The sequence below is a fragment of the Beta vulgaris genome, chromosome 5, assembly GCF_026745355.1.
Source record: "Beta vulgaris subsp. vulgaris cultivar EL10 chromosome 5, EL10.2, whole genome shotgun sequence".
In the NCBI taxonomy this organism is placed as follows: domain Eukaryota; kingdom Viridiplantae; phylum Streptophyta; class Magnoliopsida; order Caryophyllales; family Amaranthaceae; genus Beta; species Beta vulgaris.
Window position 1 is genome coordinate 54,348,484 of NC_079206.1, and position 19,972 is coordinate 54,368,455.

Sequence of the window (19,972 nt, forward strand, 5' to 3'; positions counted from 1 at the left end):
ATTACTTCATCAATTTTCTTTTGTTTCAAAGTACTTGATGAGTTTTCTTTTACTTTCTTTTCACATATGTCAATGAATATTTTTAATAATTTATATATGATATATTAATAGATAAAAATTGTAATAATATTTATATTTTATAAAATATATAGAGATAAAATCTAAAAGTTCTCACGTGATTATATTTTTTCTTATGTAGGAAAAAAAACGACATTAAGAGAGAGTATGTGAATAGTTAAAAAGTCATATAATGTTAGATATTTACAATTTAGGTGTTTTACCATTCTACCTTTAAATTCATTGGTTGTTGCATTCACTAAAATTATAATGATAGTTTATGTTTAGAATCTTGACGTGTTTCCTCTTAGAGGTCGTTTGGTTGCCATAGGATAAAAGAAATGGAATCGAGGAAGGGGTGATAGAGGCGGCAGGGTGGGAAGGGTGGTGGTATGGTGGTTTTTACTTTGGATGCTGGGTAGGCAAGTGGTGGTGGTTGGATGGGCAGGTGGGTCATAAAGGGGGTAAGGATTTCCAAGACCCTTGGGGGGTGGGGTAATCAAATTAGAGGATTTTGGGGTTAGCTAATAGAAAAAATTGGTAAAATATTCTATTAAAGTGGTGAAACAAATAACATACAAGGAAATTATTAATGCTTTGTCCCTTATCCTTTATTGAGACCCCCAACCAAATATCCCCTTAACTAATTTACTCAAAATCTTGACATGATTTCTCCTATGATTAGTTTTCCTCTTTCAAACGCCCTTAGGCTATGTTAAGTTCACCTGAAATTTTTTGATCTGAACTTATCTGATGTGATCTGAACTTATTTTTTCTAATATGATTTGATCCGATCTGATTACATTTAAAATAAGCAAAAATAAGGTGAACTGAACATAGCCTTAGTATGCATAATCCATACTCCTATTATATACTACATCCATTCGTATTTAATCAACACGGTTTGTTTTGGGTATAACCAAGGAAAAGTGGAAAAGTAGGAAAGAGATGACAACAATTTTGTGCGGGAGTAAGAAGTACAAAAAGTAAATAAAAATATAGAAAAGGGAAAAATGGGGTAAATGGAAGGTTTTAGATGGGTTAATTTATTTGGTGAAGGACCACATGAGGGACAAAAATGAGGAATATTGATTGGATATTTACCTCATATAAATAAAGTAAGTGTATTAAAAAGAAATAGCAAAGAAAATGTGTACATTAAAAGGACGGAGGTAGTTTTTATATTAGAGAATGTATTGTGTCGGACTCGTCCGACCATAATCTTGGTCGGACGACTTTCAGGTGGTTCCAATTTTTTTTCAGGTAGTCTTCATTTTTTTTCAGGTGGTTCCAATTTTTTTTCAGGTAGTCTTATTTTGTTTTCAGTTAGTCTTCTTTGTTTTTCAGTGGGTTTTTGTGCTTCAGTTAGACTTACTTGGGTTTCAGTTGGTCTTTATTCTTTTTCAGGTAGTCTACATTTTTCTTCAGGTAGTCTTCATTTTTTCAGTTAGTCCATTATTTCTTTCAGTTGGCCCTTATTTTTTCAGTTGGTCCAACTGAAAGAAAAGAAAGTCTAACTGAAAGAAAAGAAAGTCTAACTGAAAGAAAAGAAAGTCCAACTGAAAGAAAAGAAAGTCCAACTGAAACAAAACAAAGTCCAACTGAAACAAAACAAAGTCCAACTGAAAAACAAAACACTAACCTGCGGGATTGCTGATTTCTCTCCATCTCTGTTCCTTCTGTTAGCATTTTATTTACGTCCTACATTGGACCGTATCTCACTCTTGTCTGATTATTGGCTTATATTCAGATCAAAGGGTGTTGGGTATGTCTATGCGATCAGAACGAGCAACTCTTGATCAGGTAAGCCTTCATTGCAGTTTTCTTATCATAGCAACCTGTACTCACGCATTGTATTTTTATCTTTTCCTAAAGTATAGCTAACATTTGTAAACCTCCATAGCATGTATATATATGCGTAAACTATCAATGAGAAAATTATTCATTCTCTCCAAAATATTATCTTCCTCTATACCTTCCACTGTATCTCTTACTTTAATATTTCGACAGTCCATTCGCAATTTCTCAAAAAAAAGGTCCCGGAAAACACCTACAATTACATTTGGATAGATGTTGCAGACCACTTGTGTGAAGAAGAAGAAGGCAAGAAGCGAGTGAGGAAAGTGAAGCAGAGAGACGAGAGTGGTGTTGTTGCGAGAGAGAAGATGTATTGGGCTCAGCCCGTCTGACGGTAAACAATTCGTCAGACGGTCTGACCCAATACTTTCACTTTATATTAACATATGTTCGTAATTATTTGATTTATTATCTCCAGTCTCCATCATATATAATACCAAATATTTCAAAAATTAAAGATTAAGTCACTATGAAACTAGTGCATTGCACGAGATTAATTATAAAATCCTATGCTTTTCCACTAAAAAAAAACTAGTGCATTGCACGAGATCAATTAAAAAATCCAATCTCATAATTACTACAAAAAGTTACATGAAAATAATACGTGGTATTAGAACAGTTCTGGATACATAAAATCCTACAATTTTCCCGATCTAAATCAAACAGATTTTACATGAAGAAGATTTGGCTCGGCACTACTGTTGCTAACAACACGAGTCTACCCATATGCTGATTTGCATAAAAAAAATATCCTTAGGGCCACCATTAAGCTAAAAAATGATAAAAAAAACCTTTATGTTGTGAGAAATAGAGAGAGAAGTTATGCAAATATATCAGAGAGTATTGTATTGCATTGATGTGTAAACTGATTTCTTACATCGATGTATTTATAAGCAAAGTTTTCTACTGTGCACAATTGTAAAGTTTTCAACACGGAAGAAAATTACTTGACATGCATTGAATGCACGCAGGAAATATGGACTTCACACATATGCATGTGAACAGTGGACTTCACACATATGTAAACAGTGGAATTGTTCATTCCATTGTTTCTCAACACTCCCCCTTGAATGTCCACTTATAAGTCATAATAGACGTTGTCTCATTAAGAATCTTTGTTAGGAAAAATCCCGTGGGAAAAATCCATAACCAGGGAAAGAGTACAACTATTATGTATCCTTATATGCTTAAAATCAACTGCCTCATTAAAAACCTTGTCAGGAAAAACCCAGTGGGATAAAAAACCTGATCGAAGGGAAAAAGAGTGCATTCCATATAATAGTCCCCCTGAATCTAGCATATATCATGAAGATGACGCATTCCAATTTTTCGGACTAATTCTTCAAATTTCTTCGCCGGAAGGGATTTGGTGAATAAATCTGCAAGATTCTCACATGATTGGATTTGTCGGATGTTGATCGTCCCTTCCTTTTGGAGGTCATGAGTGAAGAAGAGCTTTGGTGACAAATGTTTAGTTCTGTCTCCTTTGATGTACCCTTCGCTTACTTGGGTGATGCATGCAGTGTTGTCTTCGTAGATGATAGTTGGATTTGTTGTTATTGTTTCCATCCCACATTCTTCTTGGATATTCTTGATCATTGACCTTAGCCATACACATTCCCTTCCAGCTTCATAAAGAGCAATTAATTCTGCATGATTTGATGATGTGGCCGTCAAAGTCTGCTTCGTGGATTTCCAAGATATTGCAGTACCTCCATAAGTGAATACATATCCGGATTGAGACTTAGCCTTTTGTGGGTCTGAGAGGTAGCCAGCATCTGCATATCCAATGAGTGACGCATTGGGTCTTGACTGATAGAATAATCCGAGATCTTGTGTTCCTCGAAGATAACGTAATAAGTGTCTGACTCCATTCCAATGTCTCTTGGTTGGTGCATTGCTGTATCTAGCTAACAAGTTTACTGAAAAAGCTATGTCAGGTCGAGTATTGTTAGCCAAGTACATTAAAGCACCAATTGCACTTAGGGCCTGTTCTCTTCGGCATAAAACAGCTGAACTGAACTGAACTGAACTTATCAAAGCTGAACTGAACTGAACTGAACTTATCGGAGCTGAACTGAACTGAACTTATCAGAGCTGAACTGAATTGAACTGAACTGAACTGAACTGAACTGAACTGAATTGAATTGAATTAAATTGAATTGAATTATATTACATTGAAATAAATTGAATGTAATAAATATATAAATAATATTTTAACAATAATAATATTAATATTAAACAATAATTATAATGATAAGTAATAATAATGAATAATAATAATAATAGTAGTATTTTGAATATCTTTAAATGATAGTTATAAATAATAATATTAATAATCATAAATTAATAATAATAATAATTAATGACAATAATGATAATTAATAATAATTAATTATATTATTTGTATTAATATATTAATACTTGACGATGATATATAATAACAATAATATCTAAGAAGTAAATTAATATTACTATTTTAATAATTAGATTTAATAATTTAAAAATATTTAGTAATAAAAATAATGATTGGGTTGGACCGCGAAAATTACATCATAAACCGTCTTGACGCGATTTGATTGGTTTATGGGCTAAAAAAAGTGGGTTTATTTGTGCTTTGACCTAAACCATGTTCCTCCTAATAATAATAGTAATAATAATTAATAAAGCTATAATAAAAAAAATATATAGAAACAACAACAACAATAATAATAATAATAATAATAATAATAATAATCATAAAAATAATAATACTTAATAGTAATGATATATATTTAAATAATAATAATGATAATAATAATAATAGTAATTAGTAAAATAAATTATACCAACATAATAATAATAATATTTAACAAAATGGTTATAAAAGAATAGAGCTGAACTGAACTGAACTGAATTGAACTGAACTGATCTGAACTGAACTGAACTGAACTGAACTTATTGGAGCTGAACTGAACTGAACTGAACTTATTGGAGCTGAACTGAACTGAACTGAACTTATTAGAGCTGAACTGAACTGAACTGAACTGAACTGAACTGAAAATAAGCTGGGGAGAACAGGCCCTTAGATATGGTACTTCAGGACCAAGAATCTCCTCGTTTTCTTCTCGTGGTCTGAATGGATCATCTTTCTCATTCAGGGAACGCACTACCATTGGAGAACTTATTGGGTGGGCTTTGTCCATGAAAAAACGTTTCAGGATTTTTTCTGTATAGTTTGATTGATGGACAAAAATCCCATTTCTTAGATGTTCCATTTGCAGGCCAAGGCAAAATTTTGTCTTCCCGAGATCTTTCATCTCAAATTCTTTCATCAAGTATTTTGCAGTGCTTCAAGTTCTCTAGGAGTTCCGATAATGTTCAAATCATCGACATATACAGCAATGATCGCGAATCCTGATTTAGATCGCTTAATGAAAACACAGGGACTGATTTGATTATTTTTGAATCCTTCTTTCAATAGGTATTCACTAAGACGATTATACCACATTCTTCCAGATTGTTTTAACCCATAGAGTGATTTTCTCAATTTTATTGAGAACATCTCTTTGGGCATGCAATTTTCTGGTAGTTTTAGTCCTTCAGGAACTTTCATATAAATATCTGTGTCAAGTGAGCCATACAAATATGCGGTCACTACATCCATCAATCTCATTTGCAATCCTTTCGAAACTGATAAACTTACCAGAAATCTTAGTGTAGTTGCATCGACTACTGGAGAATATGTCTCATCATAATCAATCCCTGGCATTTGCGAGAAGCCTTGGGCTACTAATCTTGCCTTATATCTAGTAACCTCATTTTTCTCATTTGTTTTCTCACGAATACCCATTTGTACCCAACTGGTTTTACACCTTTTGGTATTTGGGTTATTTGACCGAATACTTCACGTTTTTCAAGTGATCTCAATTCTGCTTGAATTGCCTCTTTCCATTTTGGCCAATCTTTTCTACGGCGACATTCATCAACTGTATTTGGCTCTACATCATTTTCATCGTATGTCATTTCAACCGCTATCGAGTAAGCAAAAATTTCATTCAAGACAACATCTTTTCGATTCCATTGTCTCTTTGTAGAAACATAATTAATTGAAGTTTCATTGTTGTCTACGCTTTCATGTTCCTTTTCTTCTGGAACACGTTTCTCTTCATTTTTGTTTTCATCATGCTCTGTTGGGAGATTTATATTAATTTCGTTCGTTGTCTCCCCTTGCCTTTTCATTTTTCTCGGTTTTAAATCTTTAGAACCGGGTGGTCTGCCACGTTTTCGACGTGCTATTGACTCATTTTCAATTGCCTTATTGTCATTAGGAATTTCAATCCGTTCCGGAGCATTCGCAGCAGGTACATGTGACTTTGTCACTTTCTTAGAATCTGTGAATGCATCTGGCAATTGGTTTGCAATACTTTGCAGATGAACAATTTTCTTGACTTCTTGTTCACATGAATTTGTTCTCGGGTCCAGAAACGACATTTGCGATGCGTTCCATGTAATTTCCGATTTTATATTTTGTGGGTCCACTTTCTCTCCCCCTAAGGATGGGAATACCGACTCATTAAAATGACAGTCGGCAAATCGAGCCGTAAATAGATCACCAGTTGTTGGCTCTAAATATTTGATAATTGATGGAGATTCAAATCCAACATATATTCCCATCCTTCTTTGTGGACCCATTTTAGTACGTTGGGGCGGAGCAATAGGTACATGTACAGCGCACCCAAAAATTCTCAAATGTGAGATATTCGGTTCTCGACCAGATACTAATTGTAATGGTGAGAATTTGTGATAGGCTGTCGGCCTTAATCTTATCAATGTTGCCGCATGTAATATAGCATGACCCCAAGTAGTAGATGGCAATTTTGACCTCATTATTAATGGTCTTGCAATTAATTGTAGTCTTTTGATTAATGATTCAGCAAGACCATTTTGTGTATGTACATGAGGTACAGGGTGCTCAACAATAATCCCAATAGACATGCAATAGTCATTAAATGTTTGGGATGTAAATTCCCCAGCATTGTCTAATCTTATTTTCTTTATTGTATGATCTGGGAATTGAGTTCTTAATCGAATTATTTGAGCCAAAAGTTTTGCAAATGCAACATTTCTGCTTGACAGAAGGCTCACATGTGACCATCGAGTAGAGGCATCAATTAATACCATGAAATAACGAAATGGTCCACATGCAGGATGAATAGGCCCACAAATATCTCCTTGAATTCTTTCTAAAAACATTGGAGATTCAGTGGCAATCTTATTTATAGATGGTCTGATTATCAATTTGCCAAGTGAGCATGCAGAGCATGTTAATTCATTTGACCGAGGAATTTTGACATTCTTTATAGAGTGTCCATTTGAGTTTTCAATGATTCTATGCATCATTCCTGTGCCAGGATGGCCTAATCGGTCATGCCATAGAGTAAATGATTTTCTATTATCTAACTTCTGGTTAGATATCATATTAATTTCAATCGGACGTATATCTATGCGATATAGTCCCGAGGAAATTGCTGGCAATTTTTCATAGATGTATTTCTTGCCGTTTTTCTCTGCCGTTAGGCATATGAATTCCTCTTTGTTCACCGTCATTGTTTCCAAATGGTAACCATTCTGACGTACATCTTTGAAACTTATGAGGTTCCTTCGAGATTTACTCGAATATAATGCGTCATTAATTATCAATTTTGTCCCATTTGGAAATATAATGCAAGCTTTTCCAGAGCCTTCAATTAGCTTGGCTGTCCCAGAAATTGTACTAACATTTGCTTGGAATATTGTAAGTTTTGAAAAATACTCTTTATTTTTCAATATGGTGTGTGTTGTCCCACTGTCCAGGAGACATTGTTCTTTAGTTCCAACTTCTGATGAATTCATATCTTCATAAATAATAAATACGATGATTAGTATAAGAAAAATACGTATTTTTATTAATAATAAGGAACAAATACATGAAAGTGGATATTGAAGCAGTTAAATAAACTAAGCACATTAATCGATTGTGATCTAAACAAACTTATTTTCAACTTCAGCATCATCCAAAAAAAATCTGAAACATCAAGGCTGGGCATGGATGTAGTGGCTTCATTAACAAAGTTTGCTTCAGCATTTTTTCCTTTGTTTTTTATTGAAGCTTGATATAGATCTACCAAATGTTTGGCAGTACGACATGTGCGGCCCCAGTGCCCAGTCATGCCACATCTATGGCAAGTATCATTTCCTTTATAGGACGTCTGCCTCTGATTTCCAGATGATTGTCCCCAATTTTTATCAGAATGTTTAAAATTATTATTTCTTGGGGAAAATCGGCCTCTTCCACGTCCACGCCCTCGGCCACGGTAATTACCACGTCCTCTCCCACGACCGTTGTAATTACCGCGTCCACCACTATGTATAGCATTTGCTTCTGGTGGATTAGAGCTTTCTATTGCATTTATCTCATGAGTGGCTGAAGACCCCGTAGGTCTAAGATTATGATTTTTCAGCAAAAGATCATTATTTTGTTCAGCCACAAGTAGTACTGAGATTAGCTCAGAGTACTTTTTGAAAGCTCTGAACCTGTATTGTTCTGCCAATATGATATTAGAGGCGTGGAAAGTGGAGAGCGTTTTGTTTATCATTTGCTCTTCTGTGATGGGATGATCACAATATCTTAACAATGATACAATTCTAAACAATGTTGAATTGTAATCACTGACCGTTTTAAAATCCTGGAACCTCAGATTGGTCCAGTCATAATGTGCCTTTGGGAGAAGCACATTTTTGTGATGCCCATATCTTTCATTTAGGCTATCCCATAGTTCTTTTGGATCATCCACAAGTAGATATTCACTTTTTAAACTTTCATGTAAATGATGTCTTAGGAGGACTAAGGCTTTTGCCTTTTCTTGTACAGTCGCAATTTTAACTGATGCGGCTGTTGTAGTTGCATCCCCTTGTTGGGTTGTCACATCTTTAATTGTATGTTCCAGTCCTTGGGCCTTTAAATTCATTTGGGCGTCCACCGTCCATTCTAAAAACTTTTGCCCAGATAGATCTAGTATGTTAAATTGTCTTTTCACTAGATCTCCCATTCTTTTGACTACAAATAGGTAAATATTTGAAATTAGTAATGATGATAAATCACATATATATATTATCTCCCCCTGATTTATATCATTATTATTATAGATAAATAATACAAACAAAAAAAACTAAAAATAGCGTACAACAATAATGAAGCTAAGCAAAAAAAAACAAGAAAATACCAAAAATAGAAACAAAATACAACAAGTGAATAAAAAAAAACTTCCTAAAATGCACTTAAAAAAAAAAAATTGATATTCATGTGCATTTTTCGCCATTCTTCCGGGGGAAATTTTTTTTTTTGTCTCCTATTTATGTATTAGGAGATATATCATTAATGCCATGAGGAGGAAAAAGAAACCGGCTATAAGAAATAAGTAGAGTTTTATTTTCCTAAAATCCTCTTCAAAAGAGGAAGATGAGGGTGGAGGACGGTTGTCGTCGGCGTTAAACATGGTGGCCGGAAGGTTGAGGAAGAAGGAAAAAAATTTGTGGGTTTAGAGAAAAAAAATCGGAAGAAGATAAGGGATATGTGGTGAAAATGGGGATGGTAATCCGCTTTTATAGAGGGTTATCCCTAACTGTGCAGTTCATATACAGTTAAAAAATATACAACGCAATAAAATTCTAATATTGACAAATATATATTAGAGCATGCTAGTAAATTGGTAATATAATATATGTAACTATAAATGCAAAAAAAGTAGAAGATTAGAGACAATAATATATAATAATGTTCTGAATGCTTGTTCCCTGCATACATACGACATTATTGCACATATAAGACATAATAATGCTATCATTCACTAGGCCGTCCATATAGGTGGCAATAAAAAAAATTAACCTGTCCATATAGGCGGTTTAAGAGCAGATAAAATAAAATAACGTAAATAAAATGTCCTTGCCCTCCATGAAGTGGCGTTAAAATTATTTGTTTTCTGCGTTAGTAGTATGGTGACGTTTACTACTAGTTTCTTCCTGTTCATCTCTATCTCTTTTATTACTGGGCGGAGGTTGATTTTCAGCTGGTTGTATAGGAGGGTTATTATTGGTGTTGGGAACAGGGGTTTGTGGGTTTTCTCTGGTATGAGTATTTGTACCGTTGTTACGGTTACTGGGTCGGGGCTGTATTACAGTTCCCCTCGCTGGGTTGGTAGTGAATGGCACATTGTTTCGCTCTATCCAAAAATAAATACCCGAGACAGAGACATTGTGTAAAACAATGTTAATCCCGTTACTTTGTTGGTCCATGTTCGGGTAGTAAAAGGGTTGGGCTTGGAGAAAAAAAATTTAAACTTAAAAACAAAATGGATGTAAAAATTTTAAAGATACCTTAAAAAAAATTTCCGGTAGAACACTCGTGCTGATAACGTGTTGTGAGAAATAGAGAGAGAAGTTATGCAAATATATCAGAGAGTATTGTATTGCATTGATGTGTAAAACTGATTTCTTACATCGATGTATTTATAAGCAAAGTTTCTACTATGCACAATTGTAAAGTTTTCAACACGGAAGAAAATTACCTGACATGCATTGAATGCACGCAGGAAATATGGACTTCACAGTTCACACATATGTGAACAGTGGACTTCACACATATGTAAATAGTGGAATTGTTCATTCCACTGTTTCTCAACACTTTAAAAGTTTTACCGAGAAGAAGAAAAAACCCAATAGCCCGATGCGAACACAATACGAACATAACGGGTTTGGGTTAAGTTTTTCAACCCGTTTAAGTAAGCAAGTTAACCCGACTGGCCGACTTGACACATTTATTAAACGGGATGGGTTAGAATTGAACAATTTAATATAACCCAAATCCATCACGACAACCCGTTTAACTACTATTCTACTGTCAATATTATTAGTTGGTTTTGAAATAATTAGAATATTTTCATGAATATAAGATTTATTCTTTAATTGTTCGATTTTATTTATTTAGATTTGATATCTGTATATAAGACGTGGGTTAAGAAATTTATGTATATAGATAAGTGGGTCAATAAATGAGTCATTTTAGGAATTGAGGTTGACTCAATTGGTGAGCTTTTCCCAGCTTCTCCAGCAAGGTCTAGCCGTCTAGGATTTAATTCCTACCTCAAACATTCAGGCCAGAAGAATTATTTTTACCAATTTTTTAAAAAATAAACGAGTCATTTTTTTGCTTGACGAGTTAAAATATAAAAAAATGGAAATTTGGACGGTCGGGTCATGGGGGCTGGGTCCATAACCTAACATAATAAGGCGGGGTTAATAATTTCTTTCAAAAACATGATAAGATAAATATTTTTTACTTTTTAGCAGTGTAGATGAAGAATATTCTGAGATATGATTTAATGATGCTCGAGGTTAAGTCTGATCATCAGTTGACTTCTAAAGTTTACATTATTATCTTTTTAAGTAGTGAATAGTTATGGTCTTATAATCTGACTCAAATTCCTCAAACTTTCTCTACTTATATGAAGTAGAAGTATTTGTTTATACCAAACAATCCAGCCAAAAACTCCTAATTCTAATTTTAAGAGAGAGAGAGACACAGGTGAAGAAGATGACTTCGCTCTGTAAGTATATTTTTGCGAACACCCACATCTTTAATTGATTTTGTAGATTTCTGTGCATTATGTTTCTATTCAATACTGTTTTTCGATCTTTGTTTCTCCAATTTACTGAATGCTTATATGAAACTTTGTTGAATTTCGATTTCTTCTGCAATTTATATGTTTATATTGAATAAAAGTCATCAGCTTTAATCTGGACATTGGAGATTAGAAAGGAGTACTCTATGTTATTTATTCCTTTTTATTTTATTGAATAGCATTGTGATTCATTTTGTCATATTAAGGATTAGTGGCTGAGAATGGTTGCTATGAAAATTTTTGCTTTTCCTTTTAGTGGTTAATTTGGCAATCTGTATGAAAAATTTGAACTTTTTAAGAGAGCAATTTTATTAGATTAGTGACGTGAAAAAAGTAGGGATGTGCTTTTTAATTAAGAAATATATATACTCCTCCGTTTGTTTTACTTGCAACACTTTTTTTTCCATCAACTACACTCCAAAATTTGGGTAGGAGAGAGGTAGAGAGGAAAAAAAAAGAGGGCTAAAAAAACAGAGGAAGTATATATATATATATATATTTATGGCGTGGTCTTACCTGAGAAATGAGAATGATTTAAGGTCACAAACTTCCTCATAAAAGTCACATTAAGGTTTGGAATCACAAAAATTTTATATTAGTGCATCAACTTTTCTCATTTCTCACCTAATGCATTCTCACATGATATATGATATAGGATAGTTTCTACTACATGAGGGTATACTATATATAATATATATGGATTATAATATATCTCATATAAATATGTATAATATATATAATATATATGATATAATAATATATATATAAATAATATACGATATGTATGATATATATAATATATATGATATGTAATACTTCCTCTGTTTCTAAATAAGTGCAACATTTGCATAGTGTTTACTATTCACAATTTAAACTTTAATTAGCTTTGGTGATCTATATTTTAGGAAAAACATAGTCATGTGGGATCTTGTTAGATTCGTCTCAATGGGAATTTTTTTAATATCAACTTTTTATAATTTTTACTTATTGATAATTGAAGATATTAATGGTTAAAATAATGCATTGGCAAACGTGAAAACAAGAAGTGTTGCACTTATTTAGAAACGGAGGAAGTATATGATATATGATATATAATATAGGATAGTTTCTACTTCTCGAATGGTAAAAGGTTCTTCCCTATTACTCTCTCCGTTTCATATTAATCTACACACTTTGACATTTTACACAATTCACAAATTGCACTTTGACCCTCGTTTGTGATTTATACGTGAATAAAAACATAGTCATGTGGGATCTTGTTAGATTCGTATCAGTATGTATTTTATTAATATGTACTTTTTATAATTTTTACAAATACAAAACTAAAGATATATGTCCTCAAAGTTTTACATTGGCATGCGTGAAAAGTGTATAGATTAAAATGAAACGGAGGGAGTATATAATAAGGTAAATTGTTGCATAATCCCAAACGGCAATTTTGTAATATTGTATTTTTGAAGAAACTAATGAGTGTTTTTGGGATCTACAAGAAAATAAGCGTTTCTCTAGTGGTACTAACCAGATGAAAGAAAAGCATTAAAAACAGTCCATCCACCCCTTTTTTAACTACTATATGATTGAATATTAGATGGAGTTGGTGTGATTGTATACATTTAAGAATATTAAAGTATATTCGAATATATATGTATATATATATAACTTATACGAGTGCAAATCAGTAGCATGTTAATTACGAAAATACGACTTGAACTGGTAATTTCTGTTGTTCTTCTGCTTTCTGTAAATGGAAACGATTTTATTGTGTTGGCTAATGTATCCATGTTAGTGTGGCGGATCTGAAACACTAATTACCTCATTCACAGGCGTTGTCGCTTTTACTCTTCTCCTACTCTTTGTAAGCTGTAGTGCTCGACCAATATATCAGCTCCCAAGCAAAGAAATTAAAGGTAGAAAGCAGCCCTTGCAAACTTCACGTCCATATAACCTTGCACATCGAGGTGCCAATGGAGAATTTCCAGAAGAAACTGCTCCTGCATACCTGGTGTGTGTTTTCAGGAATTTCTGTTTCAATGAGACTTTCATATCATATGCTTTTATGCTGATGTTGGTTGGCTCATATACTGTACTGTATTACTTTGTGTATCTGTGCTAATGAATCTGCTTTAAGCATTCTTAGTCATTATTTTCTGGTGTCACTGAAAACCATATCTTTGCATATCCCAGAGATGAATTTGTAGTTTCTCCTTCAGTTGATAGGAGAACTTATCTGTTTTTTTTATGTCAAATCATTCCAATCCTTAAAAAATCCTGTATGAATTTGAAGAGTTATTACGTTTCTGTTCTGGTTCAATAATTTTGGATTTTAGCTTCATCATGTTGTTAAAGAAAGTTCTCCTTGGCAGAGAGCTATTGAAGAAGGTGCAGATTTCATAGAATCAGACATTATAGCCACTAAGGATGGTGTCCTTATTTGTCATCATGATGTCAATCTCGATGATACTACTGATATTGCGGACCACAAGGAGTTTGCTGATCGCAAAAGAACTTACGAGGTTGAAGGAGCCAACATCACTGGATTTTTCACTGGTATGACATCTCCACCTTTTATTTTACTCCTGATATGCTGAAAAGGACAGCAATGGTTGTAGATCTTGCTAAAGCAATCTATAACTATGTGTATTGTATAGTTGATTTCACATGGAAGGAACTTCAAACCTTGAGGACAAAGCAAAGATTTCCATTCAGGGATCAACAATATAATGGTAAGTATGATTTCTGATTTTGAAATGCAGTTGCACTTCTTTGGCTTGTCTCTAATATACTCTTTCACTCTTCACTATCTGCTTTTGCATTGCAGGAAAATTCCCTATTATTACTTTTGACGAGTACATCTCCATTGCTCTTGATGCTCCAAGAATTGTTGGGATATATCCAGAGTTAAAATCCCCCGTGTTTATCAACAAACATGTAAGTAAATCTATTTGTATAATCTCTGTTAGTTGTAATTTTCATTCTCTACTGTCATGACCGTGATTTGAACATGCCGACACACTTTGGAGTCACGAATACTCGAACTCCAAATGTAACACGATCATCAGGAAAAACTTACCACCCATGTCGAGCACCTTTAGATGTTTCAACTGCCGAAGTAACCTAATATCACATGAATCTTCATGGCAGAAAATTTCCAACACTAAAAGGTCCCCAGTTTCTGCAGGGTCTTGTCTTATTTCAAGATCCATTTTAAAGGGCATGGTTGGACTTGTAGTTTTGAACATAAAAGTAATATCTCGGACTGCACACTTGTAAGGCCATATTCCAACTATAGCATTTTAAAACACTTCAACTTAGTGCCAGGAGACTGTTAATCATGCTCATATTACTTTCTTTCTTTTCTATCTAAGTACCTGTGTCGAGTACTCAACATTCTGGCATAGGTATGGACACATGACCCTTAAATTCATGGACCAAAATCGTGGAAATTTATCTTTAAACAATCGAGTCTGACATGAGTATTGTAGATCTGTTTTGCTTTCTCCCTGCATCCATGGGTTTGACATATCATCATTTATCACATGTTAAGACATTTTGCAAACAGTTAGTAGACAAGATCTTCATCATTGGTAACATAGATCTTTGCTGACATGAAGCCTTAACTTATTTGCCATAAAGCAAATTGTGTAAATTCCAGAAATGTCAAATTTGAATGCTTTTGCTCAAATTCTTTTTGTACAAACTTGGGCCAGCCTAATCTTCCTCTTTTATGATTGTGCTCTGCAGGTGAAGTGGCCTGGTGGCAAAAGGTATGAGGACATTTTTATAAGGACACTGAAAAAGTACGGTTACAAAGGTTCATACATGTCAAAAGACTGGTTAAAACAACCTTGTTTTATCCAATCATTTGCTCCAACTTCACTTGTGCATGTATCAAATCAGACTGATCTGCCGAAAATCTTCTTGATTGATGACGTGACTGTGCTAACTCAGGATACTAACCAGGTTAATCCCATACATGATTATCCTCTATATTACTACTAGTCTACTACTCTGCCTGTAGCACGTATGCTACTGCTCTCTCACTTTCAGAAACACCTTACACAAATAACATTCCGATATTTTCTGTTCATATTCTTGTATTGATTCTAATGTGAAGATATTCTGCAGACTTACGCCGAAATCACTTCAGATTCTTATTTAGACTACATCAAACAATATGTTGTTGGTATTGGACCATGGAAAGATACACTGGTTCCAGTGGTGAACAACTATATGCAAGCGCCTTCAGATCTAGTTGCCAGAGCGCATGCTCGTGACTTGCAGGTGCCTGTACATTGTCTAATCTGGATATATTAATGTTTGATTATCTGTAAAGCTTCTAGATTAGGCTAAGTCGCTAAGAATTAAGTGGAAAGTTGGTGGAGATATTAGTCCAAGAGCTAGATAGAAAGCATGAAAAAATATGCCAGTAATTCACTCCCCCTCAACAAAGAAAATTGGGTTGATTGCTGGGATTGTGTAATGCGAGCACTGGAGCATTTTTCTTTCTTCCTTTTTTTTTTGACAGAGAATAAGCGTTAAATATATCTACTAAAATGGTAGTGTATTCTATTAGGAATTTACGGTGAGATTTCATTTTTGCCATTGTTATTGTTACCACCTCCCACACACGCCGTTTAGACTTCAATTAGCCGCTTCTTTTGTTAAAATAGTATTTTGTTCCTCCATGAGATTCATACTGTATTAATTTTGTTTTGAAACTTAACATTCACTAGTGTTGCTTAATCCAGAAGATGATAATGACCTGATCATGTTATTGTGAATCCAGGTGCATCCTTATACCTACAGAAATGAGAACCAATTTTTGCACTTCGACTTCCATCAAGATCCATACATTGAATATGATTACTGGATAAACAAGATAGGAGTGGATGGCTTATTCACGGATTTCACAGGCAGCCTTCACAACTACCAGGAATGGACCTCTCCACTCTCCAGAACTTCTGATAACGCTGATGTTCACTCAACGTACTTGTTGCATAAGATTGCCAAAATGTTGAGAGGTTATGATTGACTGCATTAACCACCTATTCTTTTTGACGTCGACGATATTATTATACAAAGAAAATTATAGTGGTAATCTTCATTATGTTTAAACTTGAAACATGTGGATGTTATTATTTAGCAAAGTTCGGTCATTAAAGATTATATATATGATTACTGTTCTAGCTTGGTGTTTCATGCATTTTTGTTTCATACTTTGCTTAGTCTGTATCGAGAAGCCCAACCTAAGGCTGACCATTTAGAACCAAAGATTTGGATTTGGTTTCTGGTCGATCTTTGGCAAGACTTTAAAACATATCCAAAGCTACGTAAAGCTTGATATAATTACGAAATGTGATAACTTGGTTGAATTCATTTTACGTTCAACACTGAAAGAAGAGATCAAGGGGGAAAATATCTTCTTGATTGAACCTAATCAGTACGAAAAGTGTGAACTCAAATCTAAGATCTCAAAGGCTGCTGCTCTAGGAGCAACTTTGTGTAGAGTTCAAGATGATCCTTTCTTGCAAGGTGTAGCAAATCTGTCTCTATACAATTTCTTTTTACCTACTGCGTGTTTCCTTAGACCAACTAAGACACAGCGCAGACTTGAAGAGTCGAAACTCTTTCACAGAAGCAAAGTAAATTGTTCAAATTCTGCACAGGCTGCATTTAGATTTCTCTCGTAACGTCGTGTTAGGTTTGGATCTTATTACCGATTCGAGTCAAAGATGGCTAACTTTAGCTTTACCTTTTATACATACAAAGCATTGAACTTGCAACAAACGAACAATATTCACTACAAATGGTTAAAGTTGGTGGTCCAGATTAACCCCACGCAGCCATGCTGAACATGTAATCAGGGCATTCTTATCGATTTGATAAATGTTACTAATTGGTAAGCGGCAAACATATTAGCCATCTACGAGTTTATATTTCAAAAGAGTAGAATCAATCCATATTAGCAATATCACCCAAAGAACAAAAAGATCATGGGGTAACAAAGAAAAAGGAAATAATATGAACTGATCTTTCTTCATTTATAACAAGGGAGCACTAATTATTATGCATATTTGTATGCTCGTAAGCGTAACCCTTAAAACTCTAAATCCAAATATATAAGGAAAGTCCAGCCTAAGACCCCTTTTTGTCTAAGCAATTGAGTATTGACTGAGGGCTTCACTCAAGCTGTACTTCTTGCGTTGGTGGATCGAGTTGCAAGTAGTAGAAAGGTTCTTTTGGCTCCTCCCTGCGTAATATCAAAAAACATCATGAGACCAACTCAATTTGCTTGAAATTTTTGTGACGGGGAGATCCCTTAAAGAACATGAAAAAACTGTCTAGTGCGGGAAGTTATCAAGAGAAACCTACCCAGGTTTTGAGCGCATGCATCGCCAGAAAAGCTTAAAAGGACCTGGAATAGTCTTAAATGGGTTCCCCTCAAAGCAAGCCTATAAAATCCAAAATACAACTTGTTAAAACATTATCAGAGCAAAGATCCATATTGCTCAGTTTAAATTGCACTTTTCAACATGAACTTTTTTAACAGTCCTTCAGCCAGCATCTAAAAACGATTATTTCGTATGTTAGCTTGACTCTTCATTGAACCTCAAGTACCCGTGTTGGATCTTGTGCATCCAATTGAAAACTATTTTATACTCTACTTATTTCTTATGTCACCTGATTCTTCATGGTACCTCAAGTAACCGTGTTGGATCCTCAACACCTCCAACGGGGGGAATGGACACTTTAACACTAAATTTTCAACCAATATTAATGAATTTTTTTCTAAAATAGCCGAAACTAATACGACTTGGCAAGCTTATTTATTAACTGAGTCCTATCATATCTTAGCTCCCCCAAAAATTTTGTTGCTGTATAAAAAAAAGCTAAATCCCATCATTTCAAACCCTTCGATTGGCAAGCTTTCGAAACAGAAGAACTACCTATCACAGATGCAACTTGGAACCCAGGTAATGATTGCTGCTCACTAAGGAGCATCTGTGAATGAATCCAAAACAAAACTTTTGACCCCAAAACCTAGAGTTAAGCAGCACGTTGAGCCCCAAGTTTGGTGTTTTTCACCAATTAGAGACTCAAGTTTTTTTTTTTTTACCAATTAGAGACTCAAGTTTTTCACCAAAACCAAGAGAAAGGGGTGAGGGGAGGACCGGGGGAGAGAGTTGATTAGGGGTGGTTATGGTTTAATTGTGGTGAAAATCGATCAGAGTACCCAATTGGTGAATAAAAAAAACTTGAGTCCCCAATTGGTGAAAGATACTAAAACTTGGGGCTCAACTTTATGCTTAACTCCCAAAACCTCTTGAAAATACATTTAGATCAACTCTACGCAAATGAGATTTTGTTGGACCACGTATACTATGATTATAGAAACTGTGTAATATGTTTAGGCCCACATGTGTAAATAGCTTAATATATTATTAAGCCCACTTATCACTCACTGTGCATATGTATATTAGGGTTGTATATTCTCTCATTTCAGATTAAGGAAACACATATTCTAAACCTAAACTGTTGTCTCTCTCTTCGATCTATCTCTCTCGGGCTCACCTTAGCATGGTATCAGAGCCGACAGCTTTTCCGGCGGCACTATAATATTTTTCGTGGCCTGAACAACGTGCCTTCGCCTCACCCGCGTGACGTGCGATAGGTCCAGTAACACCATGGGCGACGAGAAGAAAGAACTGACTAAGAGTGAATGGATTGTGAATGTTACCTCACCTTTTTACTTGGGATCGGGTGATCAACCAGGAAATATGATCACTCACGTTACCTTTACCGGCGATAATTATGTGGCATGGGCTCGAGCCATGACACTTTCGTTGCGAGCGCGACGTAAATATGGTTTCATTGACGGAACCATTACTAAACCAACTAACGTGATGGCAGTCCTAGATTGGGATACCGTTCACTCAATGATAATCTCCTGGATTTTAAGGAGCATGGACACGAAGATAGCAGGGACTATTCCACTGCATGAGAACGCACGTGACTTGTGATTGTATATGGAACGAAGGTTCTGCGTGGCTAACGGGCCACGAATTCAGCAACTTAAAACCGCTATATCGGAGTGCAAGCAGACGACTTCGATGACGGTGGACGAATACTATTCCAAACTCATGGGATACTATGATGAGCTGGCTCGTTTGAAGCCATTACCTGCTTGTGAATGCCATAAATGTGACTGTGGTTTGGGTGCAAAGCTAGCGCGTGACCGTGACGAAGAAATTTTTCACCAGTTTCTTATTGGGCTTGATAGTTCACTATATGCTGCTGTCCGCACCAATCTTTTGTCTCAACAGCCTCTTGGTGATATTAACCGTGCCTACCAAACTCTC

At 34.8% G+C, this 19,972-nt stretch overlaps 1 protein-coding gene across 1 annotated transcript; it reads left to right on the forward strand.

Annotated features, from left to right (window-relative positions):
* The first annotated feature begins 11,289 nt into the window (after window positions 1-11,289).
* Window positions 11,290-16,798, forward strand: LOC104907901 (glycerophosphodiester phosphodiesterase GDPD6). Its single transcript, XM_010696926.3, has 8 exons — window positions 11,290-11,537; window positions 13,436-13,614; window positions 13,976-14,159; window positions 14,261-14,335; window positions 14,431-14,540; window positions 15,354-15,572; window positions 15,738-15,893; window positions 16,399-16,798. The coding sequence occupies exons 1-8, from the start codon at window positions 11,525-11,527 to the stop codon at window positions 16,642-16,644; spliced, it is 1,182 nt and encodes a 393-aa protein (XP_010695228.1). The 5' UTR covers window positions 11,290-11,524; the 3' UTR covers window positions 16,645-16,798.
* Window positions 16,799-19,972: the final 3,174 nt, after the last annotated feature.